This window comes from Aplidium turbinatum, chromosome 1 (genome assembly GCF_918807975.1).
Source record: "Aplidium turbinatum chromosome 1, kaAplTurb1.1, whole genome shotgun sequence".
Taxonomy (NCBI): domain Eukaryota; kingdom Metazoa; phylum Chordata; class Ascidiacea; order Aplousobranchia; family Polyclinidae; genus Aplidium; species Aplidium turbinatum.
This window is the reverse complement of record NC_137472.1, coordinates 37908670-37932814: the sequence shown is the minus strand read 5'-3', so window position 1 is coordinate 37932814 and position 24145 is coordinate 37908670. Positions and strand designations below refer to the sequence as shown.

Here is a 24145-nt window from a genome sequence, read left to right as displayed (position 1 = left end):
CTGACGCGATGCTGCATAGGTGAGATGGCTGGTCCAAATTACACACTGTCATGCACTGTTAAAATTTACCAACTATGACCGCATACTTTGTTATAAGTTTTGTAATTGATCACAACATCTCCTTATAGGTTAAAGATAATACCAACATCATATCAGTCTCAAACGTCTTGCCAATAACATCTGAGCGCTAAGCAACCAACTCCCCAAAATAAGATCAGCATACCCAAAACCACAAATTCCAATCTCCCATCCACGTTTCTAAACCAAACGAGCTGAGTTTTTCACATCCGGGCTATTATATTTTTTTCTTTCAAGCTGTTCAAAAATATTGACAAAACGATTTTTATTTTTTGAGTTAGGGGACTGGTCCAAATTACACACTGGTCCAAGTTACACCACTTTTCCCTACAAGATTATGATAATTTTTATTCCCAAATTCAAGATTTTTTCATTCTAAAAAACGCTAGTTCAAAAATTGGTGTTCTAAATTCTGCAATTCGAAGTCACAAGTGAAGAAATTCCTTGAGATTCATTGCGTTACATTTGTGTCATCGAAGCTTTGTAACGTCCGCAGCGTTTTCCGCAGAATATTCCTGAACCAATCAATTATCGATTCCTATTTTAAAACTATACCACTGTCGTTGCTGCGAACACTTCGCTTCATTTTATTTAAAAACGAAACACTTTAGCCTACATAGTTTTTTGTATGATTAGCTCACCGTAGGCCTACGTTTATTCTTAAATGCTCGTATTTTTGATTTATTTTTTGTATTGGTTGTAAGGTTCCATCGTCCCCGCATGGCTTCATCAAGTGTCACACCTCCAGTTGCTTTAGTTATGTGGAGCCAATTGATTCTTTCAACTAATTCATCTATTTTAAACTATTAGGTTTGGTGGCCGTGCTTAAATTTACTTTCATCGATCGATGTATCCTTTAAGTTTACATCGCATGCACGTTTTAAACTTCTGTGGTTTTGCCGCCGTTTCCTTTTGTTGGTTTTATTCCCGTAAACTATTGTAACTTATCATTGCTGTTGGTTTCCGACAAAGAAAATAAATTGAATTGAATAATAAACAATTTCAATCATAAAAAAAAACGCAAAACCCCTGCAATAGCAGAGGTCTAAAAAAACAATACATATGCCAAACATGGCAGAGGTCTAGAAAAAGGTAGAAGCGACAAAACGCGGACGTTGTAACGTGCATGATACCAAAGCAGAACAATCAGTTTAAAATATGGCACGGTCGTAACACTTTGGTGACTATTTGGGCTTTCGGTGCCATCCTTGTTATTTACAATTTTGATAGGATTTAGTATTGTGTTCCAAACGATTTTTTTTTCGCTAACAAAACAAAAAAATGAAATGAGCTCTCAAGGAAGCATTCTCAGTCTTAGGATGAAGATTCTCACATTCAATCAGTGTTTGTTGTAGATGCGTGAGATTTCTGATCTGTCCACGTGAAGCCGCGTGAGGTTAACTTTTGCTCATTTTATTGATAATGTGTGGGCAGTGGGCACTGGGCAGCCTTGCTGCAGCCCGAAAGAAGGAAAGACTGGAAGGTTTAATTGTTTTTCAACATCAGAGTTTCGAACAAAAATAGCCTAAGAACTTTTGGTTTGAATGACCTTGCGTTTTTGCGCATAATAGATGTAGGGGCGTATGCTTTTTTTTAATACAATCAACCCCGCTTAATGGACCACATATGGAGGAAGCCAAACTGGTCCCATTAAGTGGGGTCAACTAACTTAACTATTTTTACTGTTGGTATTGTAGACCTTCATTTTGGTACCATTCCCCCCTCACGTGCAGCTTGAACTCCTGCGCTGCATTGCTTCATCATCACTAGATATTTAAGTAGCCCTAAAATAAATGCTTTTACCTGAGGATGCGCTTCTTTTCATGTTTTATGTTCGCTTTTTTCCATCCTGTTATTATAATGACTGCTCATCCACATCAATATTGGAACTAGCAAATTCAATTCACAACACTTTTCATTAAAAAGGTAAGGTGAGTCCCATTATTGATCCAAGCATTGCGGGATGATAAGATACCGGTGAGGTTCTCATTGTACTAAGTCGTCGGCACTAACTAGAGTAACGTAGCCAGTTCTTTACTCTCGGCCGCCTTTTCTTCAGCAACTGCGCCCACCCAATTAATTACACTCTAGGTACACTGGTACAGGTGAGTGATGTTTTTTGCAACCTAGTACGTACCCTGAACAGTTCGTACCCTCAGTTCGTACCGTACCCTGAAAAGATCGAGAAAAAAAATAAAAAAAGCTGAAGTCGCTGATCGCAGTTTAATAGCACAAAGCTGAAGTCGCTGATCCAAGTTTCCGCAAACAACTCAAAGGTTAGGGTTAGCGGAAACTGCGAAAAAATATTTGCGAAAGCTGCGATCAGCGAGGGTTAGGGTTAGAGAGCATAGATTACTCGATGGTTAGAGTTAGGGTTATCGGAAACTGCGGAAAGATGTTTGCGGAAACTGCAATCAGCGAGGGTTAGGGTTAGAGCATACCGTAGATTACTCTATGGTTAGAGTTCGGGTAAAGGTTAGCGGAAACTGCAGAAAAATGTTTGCGGAAACTGCGATGAGCGAGGGTTACGGTTAGAACATAGATTACTCTAAGGTTAGGATAAGGGTTAGCGAAAACTACGGAAAAATGTTTGCGGAAACTGCGATCAGCGAGGGTTAGCAATTAGCATTAGGATGAGGGTTTGCCGAAACTGCGCTCAGCGACTTTGGTTTTGCGCTATCTTTCTCTCGATCTTTTCAGGGGGAAAATTTTAAAATGTTTGCGGAAACTGTGATCAGCGACTTCAGCTTTTTTTAATTTTTTCACTCGATCTTTTCAGGGTACGAACTGAGTGAGGGTACGAACTGTTCAGAGTACGAACTAGGTTGCATCCGTTTTTCAACAACCAGATAAAGTGGGGCGTCGAAAAAAGGGTGCATGATTGGAAAGCTTTTCATTAGGTTGTCATTTATTACTATATGTGTGCTTCTCTTCCTTTTTGTATTATTTTTTGCTGTTTGTTTTTGGATTTTGTGGCCGTGCTAACTACAGTCACATACGGTAGCTTATTACATGATCTACTATTCTGGAATGTTTTCAACCTCTCAAGGTTTTGCTACATTCTCGTTCATTTGACGTGTTGGTAGGCCTGTATTGACTAATTGTGGTTAGTGGTCTCTTTTTCATCCCAAACGCATTAGTGGCAAAATGTGATAGGAAATACGTTGATTTTGTGCGGGAGCATTGTGTTTAACAATCAACGTCACACTACGTTAAGAGCAAATGGATACGGTACTTTATGTGCAGCCTACATATGGCTGGATTTTGACCTGTTTGCGTTGTTTGTCGATTTGCCTAATGATAATAATAATAATAATGTATTCTGGTCAAGTATACATAGTACTACAGAGAAAAACATTAACATACTCGCAAAATAACAGATAAGAAAACCTAAATAAATAAAAATAAGAATTAAGAGAAAACAAAAATCACAAGGAACAAAAAGATAAGACACAATCATAAATAGTTTTCGACACGTCGCTTAAATATCGCAATAGACATACTATTGACTACAGCATACATGGTAAATTATTCCAAGTGTCGACTACTCTATTGGCAAAGGAAAATTTACGGCAGTTCAGTTGAGCAAACTGTTATGCAATTTAAAATTATGACCTTTGGTTGAATTAGAGTTAAAAAGGAAATATTTGGAAGATGGTGATACCGAAACATTGTGTACTAACTAATTTAAAAACTTCTGTCAAATCAAAAATTAATCTCCGTTTTTCCGAGAGAAGGTCAAGTTCAAACAGTCTTTGTTCATAGGTTAGCTTTTCAGTCCATGAATGCATTTTGTTGCTCGTTGTTGCACGTTGTTTGCTCGTTGTTCGGTGAGTCCGATTCAGTGAGTTCCTAACCTCTAACCCCTAACCCTAAAACGGCAATGATAATTAGGCTACGGTACCCAATAATTTAAAAAAAAAAAAATTGAAAAAATTCCCCGTTAAGAGATCGGACTCACCAAATCGGACTCACTGAAACGGGCCATTCCGATAATAAGAAGCAATAGCCGTTGAAAAAATGTATCCAGGGTCAACTGTTTTGGCGTTACCGATACCACGAGTTATGTGGTAGTTGACTTTAGCCTGATGGTTTTTTACAGTTGTTGTGTAACAAAATATTATACCCGTGCAATCGTGCATATATATATATACAATTGTTACCAACAATTGAGTGATTGTGGCTAAGCTAACTAATTGTAAGTCACAAAATCATACAATCAAGCGACAAGCATATACACAGCACAAATGTTTTGCTGGACAACTCTGGATCTATGTTTCTAAAAGTCATTGTTACCTTTTGCTGAAACTATAAGCATTTCTTGAAAAGAAATACTGGTGCTGTATATGATGCTTTATTTTATTTTTTGACCATATATAATATATAGGAAAAACGTTTTTACAGCTTGTGTATAGTGGTCATAAAAATGAGTGATGAAATTTATATTGATGGTAAGCTGTTGAAGGATCTAAAAGTTGCAGATCTCAAACGAGCTTGCAAAGCAAGAAACATTTCTCAGAGTGGAAACAAAGCTACACTAGTTAAACACTTGAAAGCAGTAAGTTGTACTTTTGTGGTTACATTTTGTGTTGATGTGAAGAAGAAGCGATACTGATGAGCCCAGCCTCATGGGCGAAACACGTGTCTATCGCTGTCAATTCTTGCTACAAATCAGTTGCCCAGAAACTTTTGTATTGATGTTGCCTATTTGTAGAATGGAACTTGATATGACTATAACCAAACAGAATTCATTCATACATTTCATGATCTCTGTCTAGCCATTGTTTAACTCTAATACTTCTTTAAGTTTTTTTTGTCTAAATTTTTAGTATTAACCTGAATACCAAAGGGTTAACCCTATTTACTAAAGGGTTAATATTTTTCAATCACCTAATTGAAACTTCACACTTTTATCACATAGGCAGTTGAACTGGACAATCTGAAGAAGACTGCTTTGAATTCAGAGGGAGCTGTTCAACCAAATTCAAGTGTAAGAAATATCGTTTGTTTACAGTTTGTTAGAGAATAAAATGATCTAGGAGTATTGCTAAATCCATTAGTGATGTGGTTGCTTGTGTATAAAATATATATATATAGTAACAAAACTTTTCTTTTCAGAAAAAAAAAGGAATAAAACTAACCCTCGATTGTAAGCCACCCTGAAATGTAAACCACTTAAATGAAATCGAACAAAATAATTATAAACCGCAGTTCACAATTTTAAAAGTGAATAGTAATACGGTAAACCCACAGATTTAGCTTACAAACACGAGATGTACCAAGATGTTCCAACTCTTTTCAAACATTCATCAACAAAGATGCTGTTTTTACTTCTGAAAGCAGTTAACCATGAAATGCAAACTATATCAACAGGCAGTTAGTTGCCTGTGGCTCATCATTCCTTTTGTGTGTGTTCTAATTGTTTGTCACATGCCTGTACTTTTTTCAGGGGATTTTTCAGGCGATTTTCAGGGATTTTTCAGGCGCAGACAGTTAGGCGCCAGTCAAATAGGCGCGCACACTGTGGCGTCTGGATATTTAGGTGCAGAGCACTGTGGCGCCCGTTCATTTAGGTGCTATTCGTAGTAAAGTCTGCAGATTGTATAAGCTTGGCAGGTAGGGCAATGCTTTTCACAAAATGTTATATTGAACAGAAAAATATGTTGTTTTGTTAATGCGCGTGCATTTATTTGTTAGAGCTTCCGTTTATTTGTTGTTACTGTTAGTCATGGCTTCAGTAAGTGAAGCTGCTTTATCTGGCAATGCTTTTCACACAAAATGTTGTATTGAACAGAAAAATATGTCGTGGCTTCGGTGAGTGAAGCTTCTTAAACCAGCAATGCTTTTCACACAAAATGTTGTATTGAACAGAAAAATATGTCATGGCTTCGGTGAGTGAAGCTGCTTAAACTGGCAATGCTTTTCACACAAAATCTTATATTGAACAGAAAAATATATTGTTTTTTTAGTGGACGAATTCGGCATTTATTTGTTGTTAGTCCAGGTTTGCGTTGGCGAAAGTTTTATCAATAAAATAAATTATTCAAGTTTCCGAACATGACTGAGTTCACTTTTAGTTATATAAGTCAATAATAACTAGACTAAACTTCAGTAAAAAATATACCGTAGCCTATATTCAAGCGGGTGGTAGGCTTGAGTGAAGAGTAACTTAGTTTTCCATTAAAACCCCGACTAGGTTTTGCCAAAGCTGAGCTGATACAATCTGCAGACTTTACTACAAATAGCACCTAAATGAATGGGCGCCACAGACTCCACAGTGCTCCGCACCTATATATCCAGACGCCACAGCAAGCCTTAAAGCAGCCGGCGGCCATGGCCGCTAAGTAGTGCTTGAATGGCCGCCGGTGCTACCTTCTCAGTCGGCCAAGTTTGGCCGCCGGTTTCTTCTAGCCAATTATTTAATTTCGCAACAGAATGAGCGTGGATTAACTGTCGAAAATATGTGGTATCAAAGAGTGACGCAGAATTAAGTCAGCGCGTCATAATCACCACTGTTGTATTGTGCGGGAACATTTGCTATTGTATATATGGAATATATCCAGTTGCGATCACCAGTTGTAACGCAGTGAGCGCATTAGGCCAACGCGCGACTCGCATTCACATCCATTGTGCGGGAGTGCGCGAGTAATAGCGTTAATTACCATGACGTGAAACCACAATTCGCAGGTTTGCGATTTTTTTGCATGATTATACTAGAGCAGTACTCACGTTTTATTTTAACAAAGTGTTAATCCAAAGTGCTAATTTCATCATCATTTAATTTACAATATTGTCGTTTTTATGTCGATGCAATGTTGGCGGACATTGAATCCTTGTTAACAAGAAGAACTAGACTAGTTGACATCCGAGGAGAAAACACGTGTCTTCATAGTTGAGAACGCTGTGGATTAGTGACTTCACACCCTCAATTGTGACATCATAACGGTATAAATGGTCAGGTTTTATGAAAGGCGGTATTCGGTAATGCAGTTGAAACAATTTACTGAGCAACTGAAACAATTTAGTGTCGTTAGATGGTCCCGCAATACCGGATTACAAACCCGATAAAGCAGTTATAACGTGGTACAACGATTCTATTGCAGGACGTCGCCCAGATTTCAACGACGCTAAATGATCATTTTAGCATTGTAGCAAGTTTAATTCTATTCACTTATGCTATCGTTATTTGTATTTTGGCCTCCAAGCGCGCAGATTTGGCCGCCGAGAAGGAGCTCCCGGTAGGCCATGATGGCTGCCGGAAAAAAATACGAGTTTTAAGGCCTGCCACAGTGTGTGCGCCTATTTGACCAGCGCCTAACTGTCTGCGCCTAATAGACGTGGACCCGTACTTTATACCTCTTGTGATCTGGTTCCCGCTGTATAGTTTATTCATAATCATTCTTGTATCATTTGTTCAGTTTGTGCTTTTAGTCTGGAGTGTTGTTACAGTTATAGTGCGTAGTCACTAGTCAGATTTATCTAATAGTTTTTTTATTTTTTGTATATTGCAAGTTTAAGTAATTCCTGATGAGGACACACCTTGTCGCGTACGTGTAAAAAACGTTTGAGTTAATTTTTTAATTATATACCGGTATGTAATAAACTCTAATTATGTAATAAAACATGTTAAACTCGCTAAAGTTACTTTGTTTTGTTTTCTATGGTTCAACAAAGCCAACTCTCTACCAAAGCTTTATCAAACTATATTTGTAGCTCGTTAGCTTCCAGCAAACCTGTTTTTTTAAGGATTTGTCTGTTAGTTTTTAATCAATGTATGTTTTTTGCAATTCCAGATTGCAGACAACTCTGCTGACAATGATTTCATCAAGCAGTACTTGGAAAACCAAAGAAAAATGCTGCAGAAACAGCACCATCGCTGTTAGTAAAATGCAAATTTGTAGACATACTGCACTTGCTCATGCAAAGTCAAACTTTGGTCATTTTTTCTGTCTTGTTTGAAAGTTATAAAACACCCATGACTTTAAACAAATTTCAGGTTGATAGGATCAGAGATTTCTTTTTCACAGATTATTATTATTAAAAGTTGGTGACTGGTCAGCTTTCTTCAATCTTCATGTCTAGCCTCTTTCTTGTACATTTTGTGATTAATGCAGACTAGTCATTGAACCTGTAGAGCCGGCTTACTTTTTAGTGTGGTCCATGATATGATAGTATTGTATGAGTGTACTGTTCCAGTTTTCAGATACCGGTATTTCCTAAAGTGTTAGCTATTAAAGCCAGGGTTACACAGCATTAAATATGATTCTGAATTTAACTTAACACCAACCATAAAGGTGTCATGCAACGTCCGAGATTTAATTTACAAGTCTTGTGACTACACAGTAAAATATGACACAAGGTTTATTGTTGATCAATTGAGTTCAAAACATCTAAAAATGCAGATTTAATATTTTAAGTTTTTAAATTACAAAATTAGTTCCTTAACTAAAAAATCTTTTCTATTTACTGTTTGATTGAAGTGTGAAATGTTGTGTTATACACGGATTTTGCAGTTATGAATTATTTTGTGATAAATTAGTACCGGTATAGTATGAAATCAAATAGTGTAATTACATGCAATTCTCTTGTCTAACAAACAAATAATGTTGGTACAGTACTTTTATAAAAACTTTTCTTAGTTTCTTCGGCTTCTGAAGCGGAATCTGAAGATGACATTCCAAAAAAGCAAGTTGCTGAGGCAGTTGGTAGTTCTTTGACTGGAGCGATGTCTCCACCGACTCGTGTACGGCAATTATCGAAAGAAATAACAAAAACCGAAGACCAAGAGGTATGTTTGTATACTCAATGTTATATTCTGTAATATAATACATAATAAATCAGTTAATCACTCTGTAATACTGTATTTTATCATTATCATCATCCATTTTGCTTCAAAGAAGCCTGGTCTTCATCCCGAAACATCAGGGTGGTCCAGTTGTCTGCAGCGACTCCTCCATCTCTATTGTTGGCATCTTCAATTTTCAGTTATTTTTTTATCAGGTCATCTTTCAGTCTTTCACCATGTTTTCCCACGTTTTCTTTGATCTTCCTTTTCTAAATTTTTCTGTTACTCCCTTATTCCAAACTCACCTTTTCAAATTGTTCTCATCCATGCGTTTACGATGTCCAACCCATCAGGGTGGGCTGAAAAACATGTTTTTTGAATTTCAAAACAAGGAGTTCCAAAAAGCTTGCAAATGGATCTAAAACTAATTTTCCACAATTTATGGAGTGTCCCCTTCTAATGACTGTGCCAGTGTGCCACCCAGCCCAAAAGGTCAAATTACCATCTCGAGAACTACTCATGCTGGAAGGGTCAAACGAAACTCCAAAGAAGCAGAAACAAAAAGTTTTTATATGTCCTAAGAGACCTTTTTGTCATAATTGCACTAAAATTTAAGTTACTCTTCAAAAAGCGCTTTTTATGCCAAATTGAGGGGTCAAACTCAACCAAATTATACAGTTTTATCAGTTCTGCTGATCAGTGTTTTGCATTAATTTATGCTTCTTAGCCGTCTGTGACTGTTACAGCTCAAGGGTTATTGATTCTATAAGTAAAATGGCTAAACAAGGAGTCCAACATATGTCTAAGCCAGGTAACCCGATAGAGATATTTCACTTTTTCTTCCATTTTCCACTAAAATTTTCATTTTTTATTGACGATCTCAGTGCAGATCAAAACTATACAGTAGCCTACTTACAAAGTTTGCTTGGCAGTATTGGTTGGATCTGTTGACGTAGACTTGAAGCTGGTGGAGGTTGGTCCAATCAAGGTTGCTATTCCTGGCTGGTTGCATCCTACGTTTTTATACCGCAACAGAAAATCTCTTAACCAATTTGGTGTTGCTAGCAAAACTTTGGATGCTGATATATTTTCCATCTTGGTTTGAAATGAAATCTCTCAATTCAAATTAAGTTAGTCAACAACAGGTTTAAAGGAGGGTTTCTGGAACTAGAAGATCAAGGCAGGTAGAGTCAGAGGCGACAGCGACATGTTTAGTTCGGAATTGAATCTGAAAGCAAAGGCATTTAACAAATTGGTGAACCTGGATTTTCCAGGCCTGAAAGAGCCTCCTCTAATAAGACGTTTCAGTGATAGTCCGAGTAAAATTGAACAAGTCAGACAGAGTTCATTGCAACTTAAACATCCTTGTCACAATCAAACTGTGAAAAGAAAAGGTCTTTCAAATGTTGCAACTGACGTAGATGCCTCAGTTACAAGTTTGATTGTGACAAGGATGTTTAAGTTGCAGCGGACTTCGAATTGAGTTAAGGGATCCTTTCTCGTAGGGACAACACTTTTTTACAGCTATCCTGTAGATACTTTTGTCCTAGTGTCTCAGCATTGCCAAAATAAATTGTTCAGGATGTGCAAAAAAGGTGTTTCTCAGCACAATTTCAAAGGCAATATCAGCAATTTTTTTTTGTTTGGTAGTGTAATGATTTATTGTAGCATATCGTAAAAGTTCTCTGATTCATATGAAATTTTGTGATTTTGCTTTATTTCTAACCAGGATGCAAAATATATCAGCATCCAAAGTTTTGCTAGCAACACCAAATTGCCATTTTACTTATAAAAGCAATAACCCTTGAGCTGTAACAGTCACAGACGGCTAAGAAGCATAAATTAATACAATACACTGATCAGCAGAACTGATAAAACTGTATAATTTGCAATTTGTCTGATTTTGATTCCTCGATTTAGCATAGAAAGCGTTTTTTTGAAATAACTTAATTTTTAGTGCAACTAGGACAAAAAGATCTATCAGGACATATAAAGACTTCAAAGTGTTTCTGCATCTTTTGAGCTTTGTTTGACCCTTCCAGCGTAAGTACTACATTACGTAGTTCTCAAGATATGGCAGCTTCACCTTTTGTACTGGATGGCACAGCCGTTAGAGGGAGCCACTCTCCAAAATTGTGTAAAATTAGTTTTAGATCCATTTACCAGCTTTTTGAAACCCCCTTTTTAAAATTAAAAAAAGGGTTTTTCTGCCCACCCTACCAATCCATCTCAGACGATGACCACGCAAGTACTCTTCAATATTCCTAATATCACTCCACTCAAGACGTCATTTTTAATTTTGTTGAGAAGTGTCTGTAATACATCCTTGATATTAAAAACTAAATAATGTATATTCACAATGTTAATGTAGATCTGTGTTTTACTTATTGTTTAAACCTATTCTCAGGTAAGTACAGATAATAAGAAAGATGAAGGAGAAACCGTCACCAAAGTGGATCAAGCCTCGAAGAGAAAAAGTGTTAAAACAAAAAAAACACGTTCGTCTACCTCAGAACTGTCTTCTCCGGAACCCACTGAGAAGAACGTACAAAGAAAATCCAGCACAATGATAAAAAATGACACAAGCATCGAAGATACATCAAAAGATGTTGTGGACACAAACGTTGTAACTCTCAAATCTGTAGATTCAGAACCAGAAAAACAATTGACTGAGGATGAAACCGATTCAGGTGTTCAAAAAACGGAAGAAGATATTCAAAAGAATGTGAACAATGAAAACGAAAACATTGAAACGGCTCCTGAAATAAAAGAAACTGCTAGTGAAAGATCAGAGATGGGTGAAAATAGCTCTATTGGGAACGATGAAGAATCAAAGAAAAGGGAAGTTGAAGAAACAAATAATGTACAATTCAAAGAATCGAAGGATGTCATAATTAGTACTGAACCCCTTGTAGAGAATGCAAATGAGTCTGAAGCTAATAATGAAGAAAAGAAGATCTTTGAGGATGAAAGAAATGAAGATCAAGCTAGTCTTGCCAAACCTTTGAAAGAAACGAATGCAGCATCATCAATTCAGGATAATCACAAACAAGTCCAACAAGATGAACCGTCGGAGGAAAGTGATGTGCTGGCTTCCACAATGGAAGACGAAACTGTGGAGCCTGATGAAGCTACAAATACTGAAGAATCAGAGCAAAAGGATACATCAAAAATGCAGGACAGTGTTGTTGAGATATCGATGGATGTTGACGAGGATCATCAGTTACATGCTGAAGAGAAAAAAGTGAGTACAAGTTTGGGAATTAACCAACTGGTTAAGGTGAATTGACTGTAATTTTTTTTTAACGTTTAGTACATATAAATTTTTTTGAGGTGCAGCATTACTTCTGTAAATAAAGGAAAGTTTGTTTCATGGAGCGTTCAACCAATTTAATTTCAATGTTTTTATGTTTTTATAAAGGATAAAGCAGATGAGGATTTAAAGGATGTGGAAGGAGTTCCTGTGATCAGTGTGGATACAGATGTATTGATGGAAGAAGTTGAAGAACTGGATTATGATGATGTTGATTTGGATAAATCGGAAGTGAGATAGGCCAAGATGAAATTATCTTATTCTTGTACTTTGTAGTTTTACATCTCATTGTCCAATGAATTGCACCAAATGAGATTATCCGACTATAAATTGTAACAATAAACTAAATGCTGTGGCACATGAAAACTTATTGGCGACAAAGCAATTTAACTTTTATGTTATAGCCACAAAGATAGTGTCTTGCCCTGCGCAATCTGCACAAGACTTATATTAGGAGCTAAGTTGCTTTGATAGAGGGGAAGTTAGGCAGAATGATGGTTGATGGACTTTGCAACATCAGCTTTTATTTCAATCGTGCAAATGAAAATAGATGGCTTACATTGTGAGGCTAGGATCAATATATACATGGTGAACAGAAAGTCCTTGGACTTTTTTCATTTTAATAACGATTAAACATGTTGAATGTCACTTATGTGCCTATTAATATGCTAACATCTTGCTAAACTCTCTAATGGTATAGTTGTAAGGTTTAAAATGAGCCAAAGAGAAGTCATCATTCAACTTCATCGCGCGGAGAAAACCAACTCTGAGATCATTAAGCTCTTAAAAGTTGCCAAATCCACAGTTTACCATATTGCGAATAGATTTAAGGAATGTGGTACATCTGAAGATCGTCCTAGGAGTGGAAGACCTTGCACTGCTCAAACAAAGAAAGTGGTTAAGGCTGTCCGAGAAAGGGTGAGGAGAAACCCTAACAGATCCATCCGTCAAATGGCCAAAGACATGAATGTGAGCAACACTTCAATGAGAACCACAGTGGAAAATGATCTTCAGTTGTCTCCTTACAAGATGTGAAAACGGCAGTTCCTTACACCTTTCCAAAAGCAAAAGAGACTTAAAAGAGCACAGATTCTTCTCAGACAACTGAAGGTAGGCATGGCAGGGCAAGAGATTATTTTTTCAGACGAAAAAATTTTCACAATTGAACTTGCTCAGTTCAATAATCAAAATGATAGAATTTATGCAAAGTCTGAAGTCAGCAGATACTAAAGATTCTGTGAGAACAGTTTACCGCCGTCGAAAACCGTCTTCTGTCATGGTGTGGGCCGCCATCTCGAAAACTTAGAAGTCTCTGATTTTCATGGAAAAATGGTTTAAAATCAAATCAGATCGCTACCTCAATGATATTTTGGTTCCAGCCCTTGAAGAGACGAAGAAACACTACAAAGATCAGCCCTTCACATTCCAACAAAATGGTGCACCATCCCACACCTCAACAAAGACTCAGGACTGGTGCTCACGTCAACTTTCAAGATTCTGGAGCAAGGAAATGTGGCCTCCCTCTTTGCCTATTTGGAATCGCATTGACTTTGTGTGTGGTCGTTATTGGAGGCAAAGGCCTGTTGTGTTCCGTTACTCACCCAAGTGTTGATGCTCTGAAGCAACCACTCCTGTGGGAATGGGCCAAACTATTCCAGGATGACCTACGTGCCTCGGTCGAAAACTTCCGACAAAGAGTTGAGAGAGTTATCTAAGTGATGGGCGGCCACATTGAAAATAAATAAAGAAGTTTGTTCCTACGGTAGTATTGTAAGCTCTCATTGTGATACCTTTTTGATAAAATTTTATTTATTTTCTATTAATAAGTCGTTTATAAATTGGTCTAAGGGCTTTCTGTTCAGCCTGTATAATTATATTGTGTATAAAATATACAAAAAAAATCTTCACGATGACTTAACTTTTTTGCTTCATAGCTCATTGCTTTGAGTCGAGATCTTTCATGATATTGTTCTTCAATTGAGTTTGAAACTGTTTTCGTGAAGTTTTAACAAAGTGACTTGTGATTTTCCATATTTTATTTTACTCGCAGACTCATGAACAAGAAGAAGATCAGTTGAGAAATGTTAAAACTTTAACTAAGAAAAAACGAAAGGTAAGTCCACTTAGTTAACTACTCGTCCAATTTGCTTGCTTTATGTTTGTAAACTAACTTTATACACAGGGTAAACACACTAACTTCAGACTACAACTTTACATTTCGTGCACTGTGACAAATATATTTTTGTAGCACTCGATGCCGTAAAACTTTTAACTGACGCTTTGTTCAGCATATTCAGAAAGAAACTGATCAAAAGTCTCCAAGTAAATCGGAGCAGTCTCCGGAAACTAAAAAGCAACGCAAACTAAAGGTGGGAGATTAAGTGCTGTACCAATACCTGAGTGCGGAGCTGATAATATTCTTCAGGAAATCTCACCTTTGAAAATTTCCGTTGTTGAAGTGATGACATGATAACTCGAGGTTTTTTCTAATGCAAGCATAATAGGAAAATGCGTTAACTTGCTCTTGCAATGCGTTTGAGATCAAACTGAAATTGAGAAAAGGTTTTGTTTTTATACGATATTTATGGGAGAAAAATTGTACAATTGTTGTCAAAGGTTTTGACTGTTGTGGTCGTTATCCTCCTATGCGCTTTTGTTCCAGAAATCGTCACGAGACAGCACATCGGCACCTTCTACAGCGCCAATCCCTGACGAGTAAGTTATTTAGCGCCTGATACGCCAATTGCCAATGCTTGAATTGGTTTAAAATTTTACAATGTTCTTATAATCTTTACGGTTACTTAACAAAGACATTTCTACAGAAATAATGACAAGGACAACAAAATTGAAGCGCCACGTGTAGAAAAACCCTCAGAGGAAGAGGTCAATAATGCAGATAAGTCAAAGGAAAATGAAAAAGAGAAGAAAGAAGGAGAGGTAGCTACACTTTTGGTACACTTGGTGCTTCGAGTTAAAATAGAAAATTTTTTTTTTAAGTCTGCCTATAAGTTTATTGACATGGCTACAAACAATGCGTTACTGAAATGTTTAGTCATTTTTTTCTTGTGATCTGTATTAGTTTTCTATTAGTGTAAAAGTAAAAAAAATAATGAAGGCCTTATGCCTTGCCGTTACTTGCATGAGTGTACCTCTTCTGCATAATGACTCTTTTGTAGCTTTTCCGGTACCGTGCTTTAGGCGTTTACTTGTTACGAAAATCTGATGCTCGACGACGTTTAACTCAGTTTGGCTGATTGGATTTATAAATCACCATGGCAACTACTTGAACGTAAATGCATCGACTCTGTTGTCGTTGAAGCGTATCCGGAAGACCTGAACTGTCAAAGTCATTTTACTGATGAACTGCTTAGCACGGCGACGCGCTTATGTCAGCCTGCGTAAAGCGACGCGACGTACTTCGGAATAAGAACATTGAACAAAGAAAGAACTTATTTGTAACGAGCAGATTTTTCTACTCTTATTGGGATTATTATCAAGATTATTGTTACGTTTCATTGGATTATTACTGCACAGCAAGAAATAAAGACATTAACTGCTAATGACGCTGACAACTAGCCAGTTGGAAGACCTTTATGAACTGTGAGTTGCACTATTCATTAAAAAGTGCCATCGGAAAAGAACTGTCGTATTCACTTTCTGTTCAACAACGAAGTAATGCATTGGATGCTACGAACTGTCGAATAAAGTTTTCCTTGCGGGACGTGGTCTTCCCGTTTACCACACCATTACGGCCTCTTCAGCATCAATCTAAGTTCGCAGGATGGTAATAGCTCATGCTCAAGTCTTGTACTAACAGTTTGAGAGGAATTGTTGATAGTTTTGCTTGCTAGATAGTTTAATTTTTTGCTTTATTGTGAGCGTTGATCACTTAGTACCTTGCTCACTGTTTCATTTACTCCACAGCCGAAAGGTGCATTGAGACCATCAAGACGAAGGATTTCTATAAAGAAGAGTAAGATTTGTAGTTTACAAACTTAATTTAACACAGTTCCTATTTAAAGTCGCTTTTTCTTGTAACAATACTTGTTTGTGTGCTGCGAATAGATAGCAAATTACAAACTGGGCACTTGTTGACATTAGACTCGTGTAACTATTCAACTTCCAGATCCCATTAAGCGCTCCATCGCATCCGACCAGCCGCGTGAAAAGAAACGTAAATGGGGAAAATCAACTGCTGCAGTGGACGCTTCTCAAATTAACATCAGCACGGATTCTTTAAAGGTAGCTTCCAACGAAATAAATAGCCATGTTTTTAAAAGGAATAAATTAGAGATAGAAAACAAACAACAGAAAACGCTTTTGTTAACGGCAGCAGTGGCTCTGTTTTTGTTTATTTTTATTGCATCAGTGTTACAGTTTACCAGCAGATCATAACTCACGGAATGCATGGCAACTTATTTTTTATTAAACTCGATTTATTGTAACGGCTCGTTTGTCAGCGTTCAATTTTGTAGCCACATTCTCCACAGTTTACATACGATTTGGTTGTCAATCTTTCAGAATATAATAGAAGTGAAACAGGATGAAATTCGTGACGCCGTTGTTGATTTCGAGCGATCGTCTGACGAGGACAAGGAAAAGGTCAGCATATAAACTTCAATTAAACCAATGATTAAAAGGCACTTTATTGGCGCAAAGTGTGGACAAATTGTGGCACATCAATAGTATTTGATGGAGCAGCATTATAATGCAAATAGTCGATGATGAAAGTAAGCATGCTTTGGTCGATTTTTTTTTTTGCAAATTGAAGAAGAGCTTCAGCGAATGTTTTGCTAAATTGTCTTCAATGTCTAACCTAAAAAATAGTACGATAAGGGGTATTAATACTACCAAAGAGTGCTCACTGCTCAATGCTAAACAGAGCTAATTCAAGTAGTTTGAATCAATATTATCAAAGTAACCTTTACAGCCTGTTTCACTTTTTACGGGATGCCTTCTGACGATCCTGCAAAGGGTGAAACAGGCTGCAAAGGTTAAGTTGATAATATTGATTCAAATTACTTGAACTTAAAAAATATGGTAATGCAACTCTATTGATTCTGTGATGAACCGTTCGATTTGCTTTTCAATCTGTGTTGCGCAGGTTGAGAGTGAAGAGGAAGGAGAGATTGTCGAAGAGGTGATTGTTGAGGAAGTAGTCCCGGAGGATCATGAAGATAAAGAGCTAGCTGTTGGTCATGACAAGAGGAAAGGTATTTCCGTAGAAGGTGATATTTGCGAAGCGTTTACTTTCATACGAACCATTTTCATATCGAAAATTTGTAAACAACAATAATTTTTTTGAAAATCATTTCTTGTTTGGCCACTTGACCAGCATCTGTTGTTAATGTTCAACGGCGAGGAAAGATTAAAACATTGCAACTGATGTTATTTTATTTGTTATGTCACAGTCAAAAAGGTGGCCTGTTTGATGGAGGGTTCTATTTTTATATCTCACAGTCACATTTTATGACGTTACCATGCGGCTTACAACATGATTTCTCTGATTGTTACTCTTGTGCTGCTTTTAAATTGAGCAGCTTGAGTTAGAGCATGTTACTGCCTAACCATTTGCGCAAGTTTTACTAGTGCATCAACAAAATCTTCAAACCGACTAGCCGAATTTAACTGAGAGTGTCTTAGGGTTGTTTTTCCTGCATAACACTGACGTACGTTTATAACTAATTGGTATCTTCAACAGTTGTTACTTCGGACGTTGTGAAAGAAAAACCTGTTTCTGAAAGTAGGACTGTTAAAATGCGCGAGAAAAGACCTTTGCAGAAAGTAAGTGGTGAAATCGCCGTGTCTTACTTGTCAATGTTTCTCGCAGTTTTCTCCAAATAAAACCGGTTTTTAGCAGAGAGTGTTTAAACCAACAATGACTGAACTTCTTTTACTTTAACTGAATTTGGCTTTTATTTAAAAAAAAAACGTTTGTTTCACTCCGGAGACAATCATTTCTGGCGCCTGGCTATTGTTTGAGCATAACACTTGCTTGACTATGCGCAGCCGGATACCACAACTACGTCAGAACCGCAGCCGAAGAAGGCGTCCAGAGAGGTCCGGGAAGTCGTCAGCCCGGCAAGGTTGCCCTTGTCTTGCGTTGTCCATGTTTCCAACCTTGTTCGTCCATTTGCTCTCACCCAGCTGAAGCAACTCTTGAATGAAAACGGAGACTTTATTCCAGATTCTTTCTGGATAAACACCATAAAGTCGCATTGCTTTGTAACTGTGAGTAGAGTGGTTACTGGTTATAACATAATACTTGTTACGAAATATCCGTGTTGTGGCTGCATCGCCAAGTGGCGAGGGCTCTGGTACTACGTTTGGATGGGTCCCAGTTATAGACCGCGCAGAAGCATGTGTGTGCTTTTTAGCAAGGCACGTATGAATTAAGACACGAAGATTAACGCCGATGCCTTTTTTTCGTTCAAGTGATGTAAATTTTTAACCACCAAAGTATGACCTGAAGCATGGTGGCCCAATAACTGTAATAATGTTACACCGGTCTTCGACTAGCCAACAGTGGTCAACGAAACGGCCTCAACTCAATTGGGAGGAGTGCAAACGTTGAGATTGTGCCAAGTTTGGAAAATACCATGCGGAGCTCTCTGAGCTCCGAAATATGTTGTTGGAGTAATGTTGGCTTGCTAATAGACGTTGCTCATTCAAAGCTCTTGTTGGGTTGTCTGGCCATGGTAATAATCTGATATAGGCAACTAACTTATTTGAGTCGTGACTCTTTTATTTTTTTATCCGTATGTTTTGATTATTGTTGAAGTACTTTTTGTTTTATTTGGCAAAACATTTTTTGTAGCAATATAATATATTTGTCAAACAAATAAATATTATCTCAAAGCAGTAACACGTTGTTTTATTATATTCGCAGTACGAAAGCAAGGAAGTGGCTGCAAAAACACGTGAAGCATTACATCAGCTGCGGTGGCCAACCTCCAGCCCTAAAAAACTCGTAGTGGAGTTTTCTACTCAAGAAGAGGTTAGAATTGCAAACTACTATTAAATTTTGAAACAGCGATATCAAAACTGCTCATTCCCATTTTCTACTAACGGAGGACAATAGATACAGAAAGCAACCATTGTTGCGGCAAGTTGTTGATTCATCTATAGATCAGATGGCCAAGATATTTTGTAGATTTGCAGCAGAATATGTCGTAAGTAATGCAATGGGTCCATATACGTCAATAATGTCATATTCAACAATAATGCAGCAGAATAAATCATAAATGCAATGGGTTCATATACGTAATGTTACAGAATAGGTAATTGTAATGTATACATCGTAGTATCATTATATGATGATGATTATGTGCCTGATCTGATACAGACGTTGGCGATCATGGTCTTCCAAACTTCTCTGTCATTAGCCATTCGTATAAAATCGTTCGTTTTAACTGTTGTGTTTGTGGCCCATTGATTCAAGCTGTTTAAATAAGTTAATCTTTGTCGACCTCTGCTTCTTTTTCCCTGTATCATCCCCAATAGAGCTAATTTTTCCAAATCTCCATGTCTGTTAATATGACCTACAAATTGCATCTGACGCCTTCTAACTGTTGTTATTAATCTCCTTTCTGCATTTGCCATTTTCTGCATTTGCCATTTTCTGCATATCATTATATAGGTAACTTATAGTTGAAGCCTAAATATCGACCAAAGAATGAGGACTGAGTCTTAAAGCTTAGTTTCCAAACTTTAAAAATAACTTGTTCTTGACCGGTGATTGACCAACCTATTGATTGACAGGTTGATTGGAACAAACGGGAACAACCAGAACGTCCTGTTAAACCACATAAGAAGAAGAGAACTGAATTGGAGAACGGGAATGAAGCAACTGTGAAGAAGCTCTCAAAGCCGGACGATGCCAAACCGGTCGAGCGTGACGACAGGCGTGAGCATAGAGATCATGAGGTAAGACGCTATTTCTAGTTTCGCAGCAATAGGGTTTATTCACAACTATGCTTTTGATGCCGCAGCAAATATATCATCGCAAAGTGTTATTAGGCGTGAACCAGAAGTAGCTCTGATGTTTGCAGCATGTGAAGAATAACTTCCGTTACTTCATTGATGAGAGCCGTCAGGGGAATGGCTTGGAGCTGTGTATGAGATTTGTGGTTTTTAGGTTTACTTTTTGAAACTTACAACTCTTTGAAGCTTTTCTCATTAGAAAAAGCTTCTTGTACTAATCAAAAATCAAATCAAGTAAGATCAGGTCATCAAGTGCATCTCGTTTAGTAATATCCAATGATATTGATATATTGATGACCTTTGTGACAAAACTTTTCTGGATCATTAAAGAAATTTTGAAATCTCTGCAAATCGCTGATTGAATGAAGTGGTTGCTTGTGTGTAGTTGTGTGGAATGCGAATGAGATTTCAAGTTGAAATGATCACATTGTAGAGACAACAAGTTCGCGAGGAAAAAGATAATTCCAGGAGAGGGCGTGAGAGACAAAGATCTCCTCCTCCACCAGAGCAAGACCGTCGTCATGGTAACGGTCGACGTGAGCATGAAAGCGCACGCCGACGTGATGAGCCGCGTGGTAATTCTGGACAAGATTCAAGAAATCGTCGGAACCTGAGGGAATGGGACATGCACAAGGTAGCGTCACTTGCTGTTGTGTCTTGTGTAAAATGCAAGAGTTTTATCACGTTGTGTAAGAGTTTTATCACGTTGTGTAGAGAGGTTTCTAATGGAGCAAAGATCTTCTAAAGCAAGGATCTTAAACTTAAATTGCTCTGAGGGCCAAATTAACACTTGTAAATATACCCGAGGGCCGCAATAAAAGAAATCTATAATCAAAATAACACAGTTAAAACGCAATAAAAAAGGTAGTTTTTTCGTCGTATCCAGGCTTACACCAGGTAGTTGAAGATTTAGATTAATTGGACGGGAAAGCGAGGAAGCCAATCTTCGTGTCCATCTTCAGGCATACCTTTAAGCGTTCTGCCAGACACAGCCGCATGCTCTTGAGCGGTATCGAACCGGTACCCTTTTGAGCTGGGCAGATAGTCAGAACACACCAGCAAGAACACACCAGATTTCGGAGGCTCCGGACTACTACTACCTACTACTGTAATTGTTAATATTATTTCAAAGTTTAAGAATGCATCGCGAACTAAGCCGCGTGTTTTAGGCCCTTGTTTTAAAGCTTGTACTACTTGCATCTTTGTTTTGCTAAGAAAAGTTTGCTTTCAATTTGGACCAACATTTTTGTGTCTTCCTACTTAGTTGGATCAGGATGAAGAGATGAGAAGAATGCGCCAGCAAGAACAGCGCGATCCCTCTCCTGAACCGAGACGAAGGCGACGAGAAGAACGTAAGTGTTTGAATCATCAGCTGATTTGAATTATTTCGCGCTACTACTCAACAAACCGTAACATTACATAACAATGCAATAAACTGAGTGAAACGAACCTTGTGGTTTCTCGTTTGCTGTAGTTTGTGACGAAAATCGTGATTGTTGAGATCTGTTTTATCATTTTGCTGTGCTGCCATCTTACACACATGTCACAGTAGTGTAGACGAGTACATTACTGTGTCACAAAGTCTCGTTGTGTTCGATTTGTATTTATTGTCGGTTTGGATATCTCGCAGCACCCAAACCCGCTCCGGAACCACCGAAATTATTGGATGATCTGTTTCGGAAGACAGAAGCAACGCCGTGCATTTATTGGCTCCCTCTCACTGACGAGCAGATTGTTGAAAGGAAGAATGAACAAGAGAAACAGAGAGCTGAACAAACAAAGTTGAGGAGAGAAGGAGATGACGGAGCGGAGGCAAAGAAGCAGGAAGTCGGAGCAAGAGCAGATCATGCGGTGCCATCCAAACGTCGAGATGAATCGAGAGAAGGCGACAGGTAACGCAGACAACATGTCCGCAGACGCTGAATCAATATAAAACAGCTGCTTGGGTATGATCTCCAGTCAAAAAAAAAGATTGCAAATTTTAGATTGCGTTGCGAATCCTTTTTTATTTTTGTAAGAATACTGAGTTTGTTTAGGCACAGAGATGAACGGAGAAAGGACGAGAGAATGAGAGAAGGTGACGGACGAAGAGAAATTGACCAATCACGTAGAAGGGGTGAAGGTGATCAATCCCGTGAGAGACGAGAAACTGACCAATCACGAGGAAGAAGAGAAACTGACCAATTACGGGGAAGAAGAGAAGCTGATCAATCACGGGGAAGAAGAGAAGCTGATCAATCACGTGGGAGAAGAGAAGCTGACCAATCACGTGGCAGAAGGGAAACTGACCAATCACGTGGGAGAAGAGAAGATGACCAGCCACGTGGAAGAAGAGAAGAAGTTGATCAAAGAATGAGACGACACGATGAGCGACCGACAATGCGACGTGAACCAGAAACCAAGTAATTGAACTCATTTTTAAAGTTTGTTCCAGTGGCACAATTGTTTAATGTTTATATTTCTGAATTCAATGCGGAAACCAACGTAATCGCTCTTTAGACTCATCTTTTTATGCAAATACCGCGTTTTGCATATGATAGATGCAAAAGCAGAGCCCAGTCTTTCCAAGTAGCCTAGCTTAATCTCACCAATACGCGAATACGTATTTAGAAATAAAAAAGTTATATCAATCAATCATCAGTTATATCATATAAAAAATAAAAAAGTTATATCATATTTTTAGTGAGGTTCTAGCTTTATCCGTTCTTTTGGAAGAAAATGTTCTCTTTGGGTTACTTAATCAGAGGTGTTAATTTTTTTTTAGATTTTTTTAACACATAGAATTGTGAGGAGTGCACGCGTACAAACTCTGCTGTACCGCATCAAATATGATAGTCACAGACACCACCGTTTGTTGTTGCAGTCTTAAGTTGAACTATTTTTCACGAAATTTAATCAATCTACAGATCAAGCAAAAGCACACAAGAAATTTGCTCAAAACAAATTCGGCGACGTAAACCATCAAGTTCATCCGAGTCATCAGATTCATCCTCCGATTCCTCTGATTCTAGCTCAAACTCTTCTTCCTCGTCATCGCCGTCCGATTCTGAAGAAGAGTCGCCAAGCAGATCCCGATAAATGTTTTTTAGGTGACACAGTCGCTTAACTGCCAGTTTTAGTCTGTGTTGCTTTTTTATCTCTAGACCGAATTGTGCAACTTTTCGGACATACACATGAAAGCTTGAGTAGGATGCAAACGAACGGCAAGCTGGAGGCCTGACTTATTTCTACTGCACGTAAAAGCATTTACCACAACTGCTTTTCAGACATAAAACCCAAATTAAATGTCTTGTATTTAACCTAAATGCCTAATATTTAATCGTAGACTACGTTGTCATAAAATATAAAAAAATATGTGGTAAAGCGATTGGCAGTTTTTATATCTGATTATTTTTGCATTCTACCGATCGAGCGGACGCTTGTAAATAAACAACGTGAGGATTGACTGGTGTGCCAATTTTATATGTCCAGCAACTTGTGATTTTCGTCGACCAGAGCAGATGGCCAAAACTGCAGTATGTCACCGTTCTTTCTGTCTCTTACCAGGAAAGAGACTTGGAAAAGATTAAAGACGTAGTTTATTGCGATATCAACGTAAAACAGTCAAACTAATGGTCGAATAGTTCTACCTGTGAGATGATAAATGAAAATTCTTGAAGGAATTTAACGAATAGTTCAGCACTTCAACGAATAATCAAAAATAACTATGAACAGCAATAGATTCCAACACGTGTAACTCATATTCTACTTCAACGTACTTCACTCACAACTTCTCATACAACTCTAATCTCGATCACAACTTCTTATAGCACCAACTCTCAATCAAGTATAATCTCAATGATCATCTCCATTATATTACACAAATTACGCCACTATTTATAGTAGGTTTGTTTTGAACAGTAACTTCCCAGAAGGTACGATAATGTTACGTCATAAGAACTCGTTGTGCTGGTCAAATTTTACAACCCATAAATATCTTTGTGACG

At 37.8% G+C, this 24145-nt stretch overlaps 1 protein-coding gene across 3 annotated transcripts; it reads left to right on the top strand.

Annotated features, from left to right (window-relative positions):
• Window positions 1-4471: 4471 nt before the first annotated feature.
• LOC145777777 (uncharacterized) lies at window positions 4472-23604 on the top strand. Of its 3 annotated transcripts, XM_082589234.1 has the most exons (24): window positions 4472-4636; window positions 5000-5066; window positions 5699-5718; window positions 7872-7956; window positions 8718-8866; window positions 11271-12107; window positions 12285-12407; window positions 14227-14289; window positions 14465-14545; window positions 14839-14891; window positions 14999-15113; window positions 16101-16149; window positions 16303-16418; window positions 16698-16778; window positions 17281-17404; window positions 17878-17960; window positions 18186-18407; window positions 19066-19173; window positions 19938-20102; window positions 20593-20793; window positions 21424-21511; window positions 21790-22051; window positions 22196-22561; window positions 23066-23604. In XM_082589234.1, exons 1-24 carry the CDS (start codon window positions 4505-4507, stop codon window positions 23235-23237), a joined length of 3762 nt encoding a protein of 1253 aa, XP_082445360.1. In that variant the 5' UTR covers window positions 4472-4504; the 3' UTR covers window positions 23238-23604. The 3 variants fall into 3 exon arrangements, with proteins under 3 accessions (XP_082445360.1, XP_082445359.1, XP_082445353.1); XM_082589233.1 differs by lacking the exon at window positions 5699-5718 and having other exon boundaries at window positions 5000-5068; window positions 17281-17389; XM_082589227.1 differs by lacking the exon at window positions 5699-5718 and having other exon boundaries at window positions 5000-5068.
• Window positions 23605-24145: the final 541 nt, after the last annotated feature.

Coding starts and splice junctions, on each gene's coding strand:
- LOC145777777 (XM_082589234.1), top strand. CDS start 4,505: ATGAGTGATGAAATTTATATTGATGGTAAGCTGTTGAAGGATCTAAAA. Junction 4,637..4,999: donor TAGTTAAACACTTGAAAGCA/GTAAGTTGTACT, acceptor TTTATCACATAG/GCAGTTGAACTGGACAATCT. Junction 16,779..17,280: donor CTGACGAGGACAAGGAAAAG/GTCAGCATATAA, acceptor TGTGTTGCGCAG/GTTGAGAGTGAAGAGGAAGG.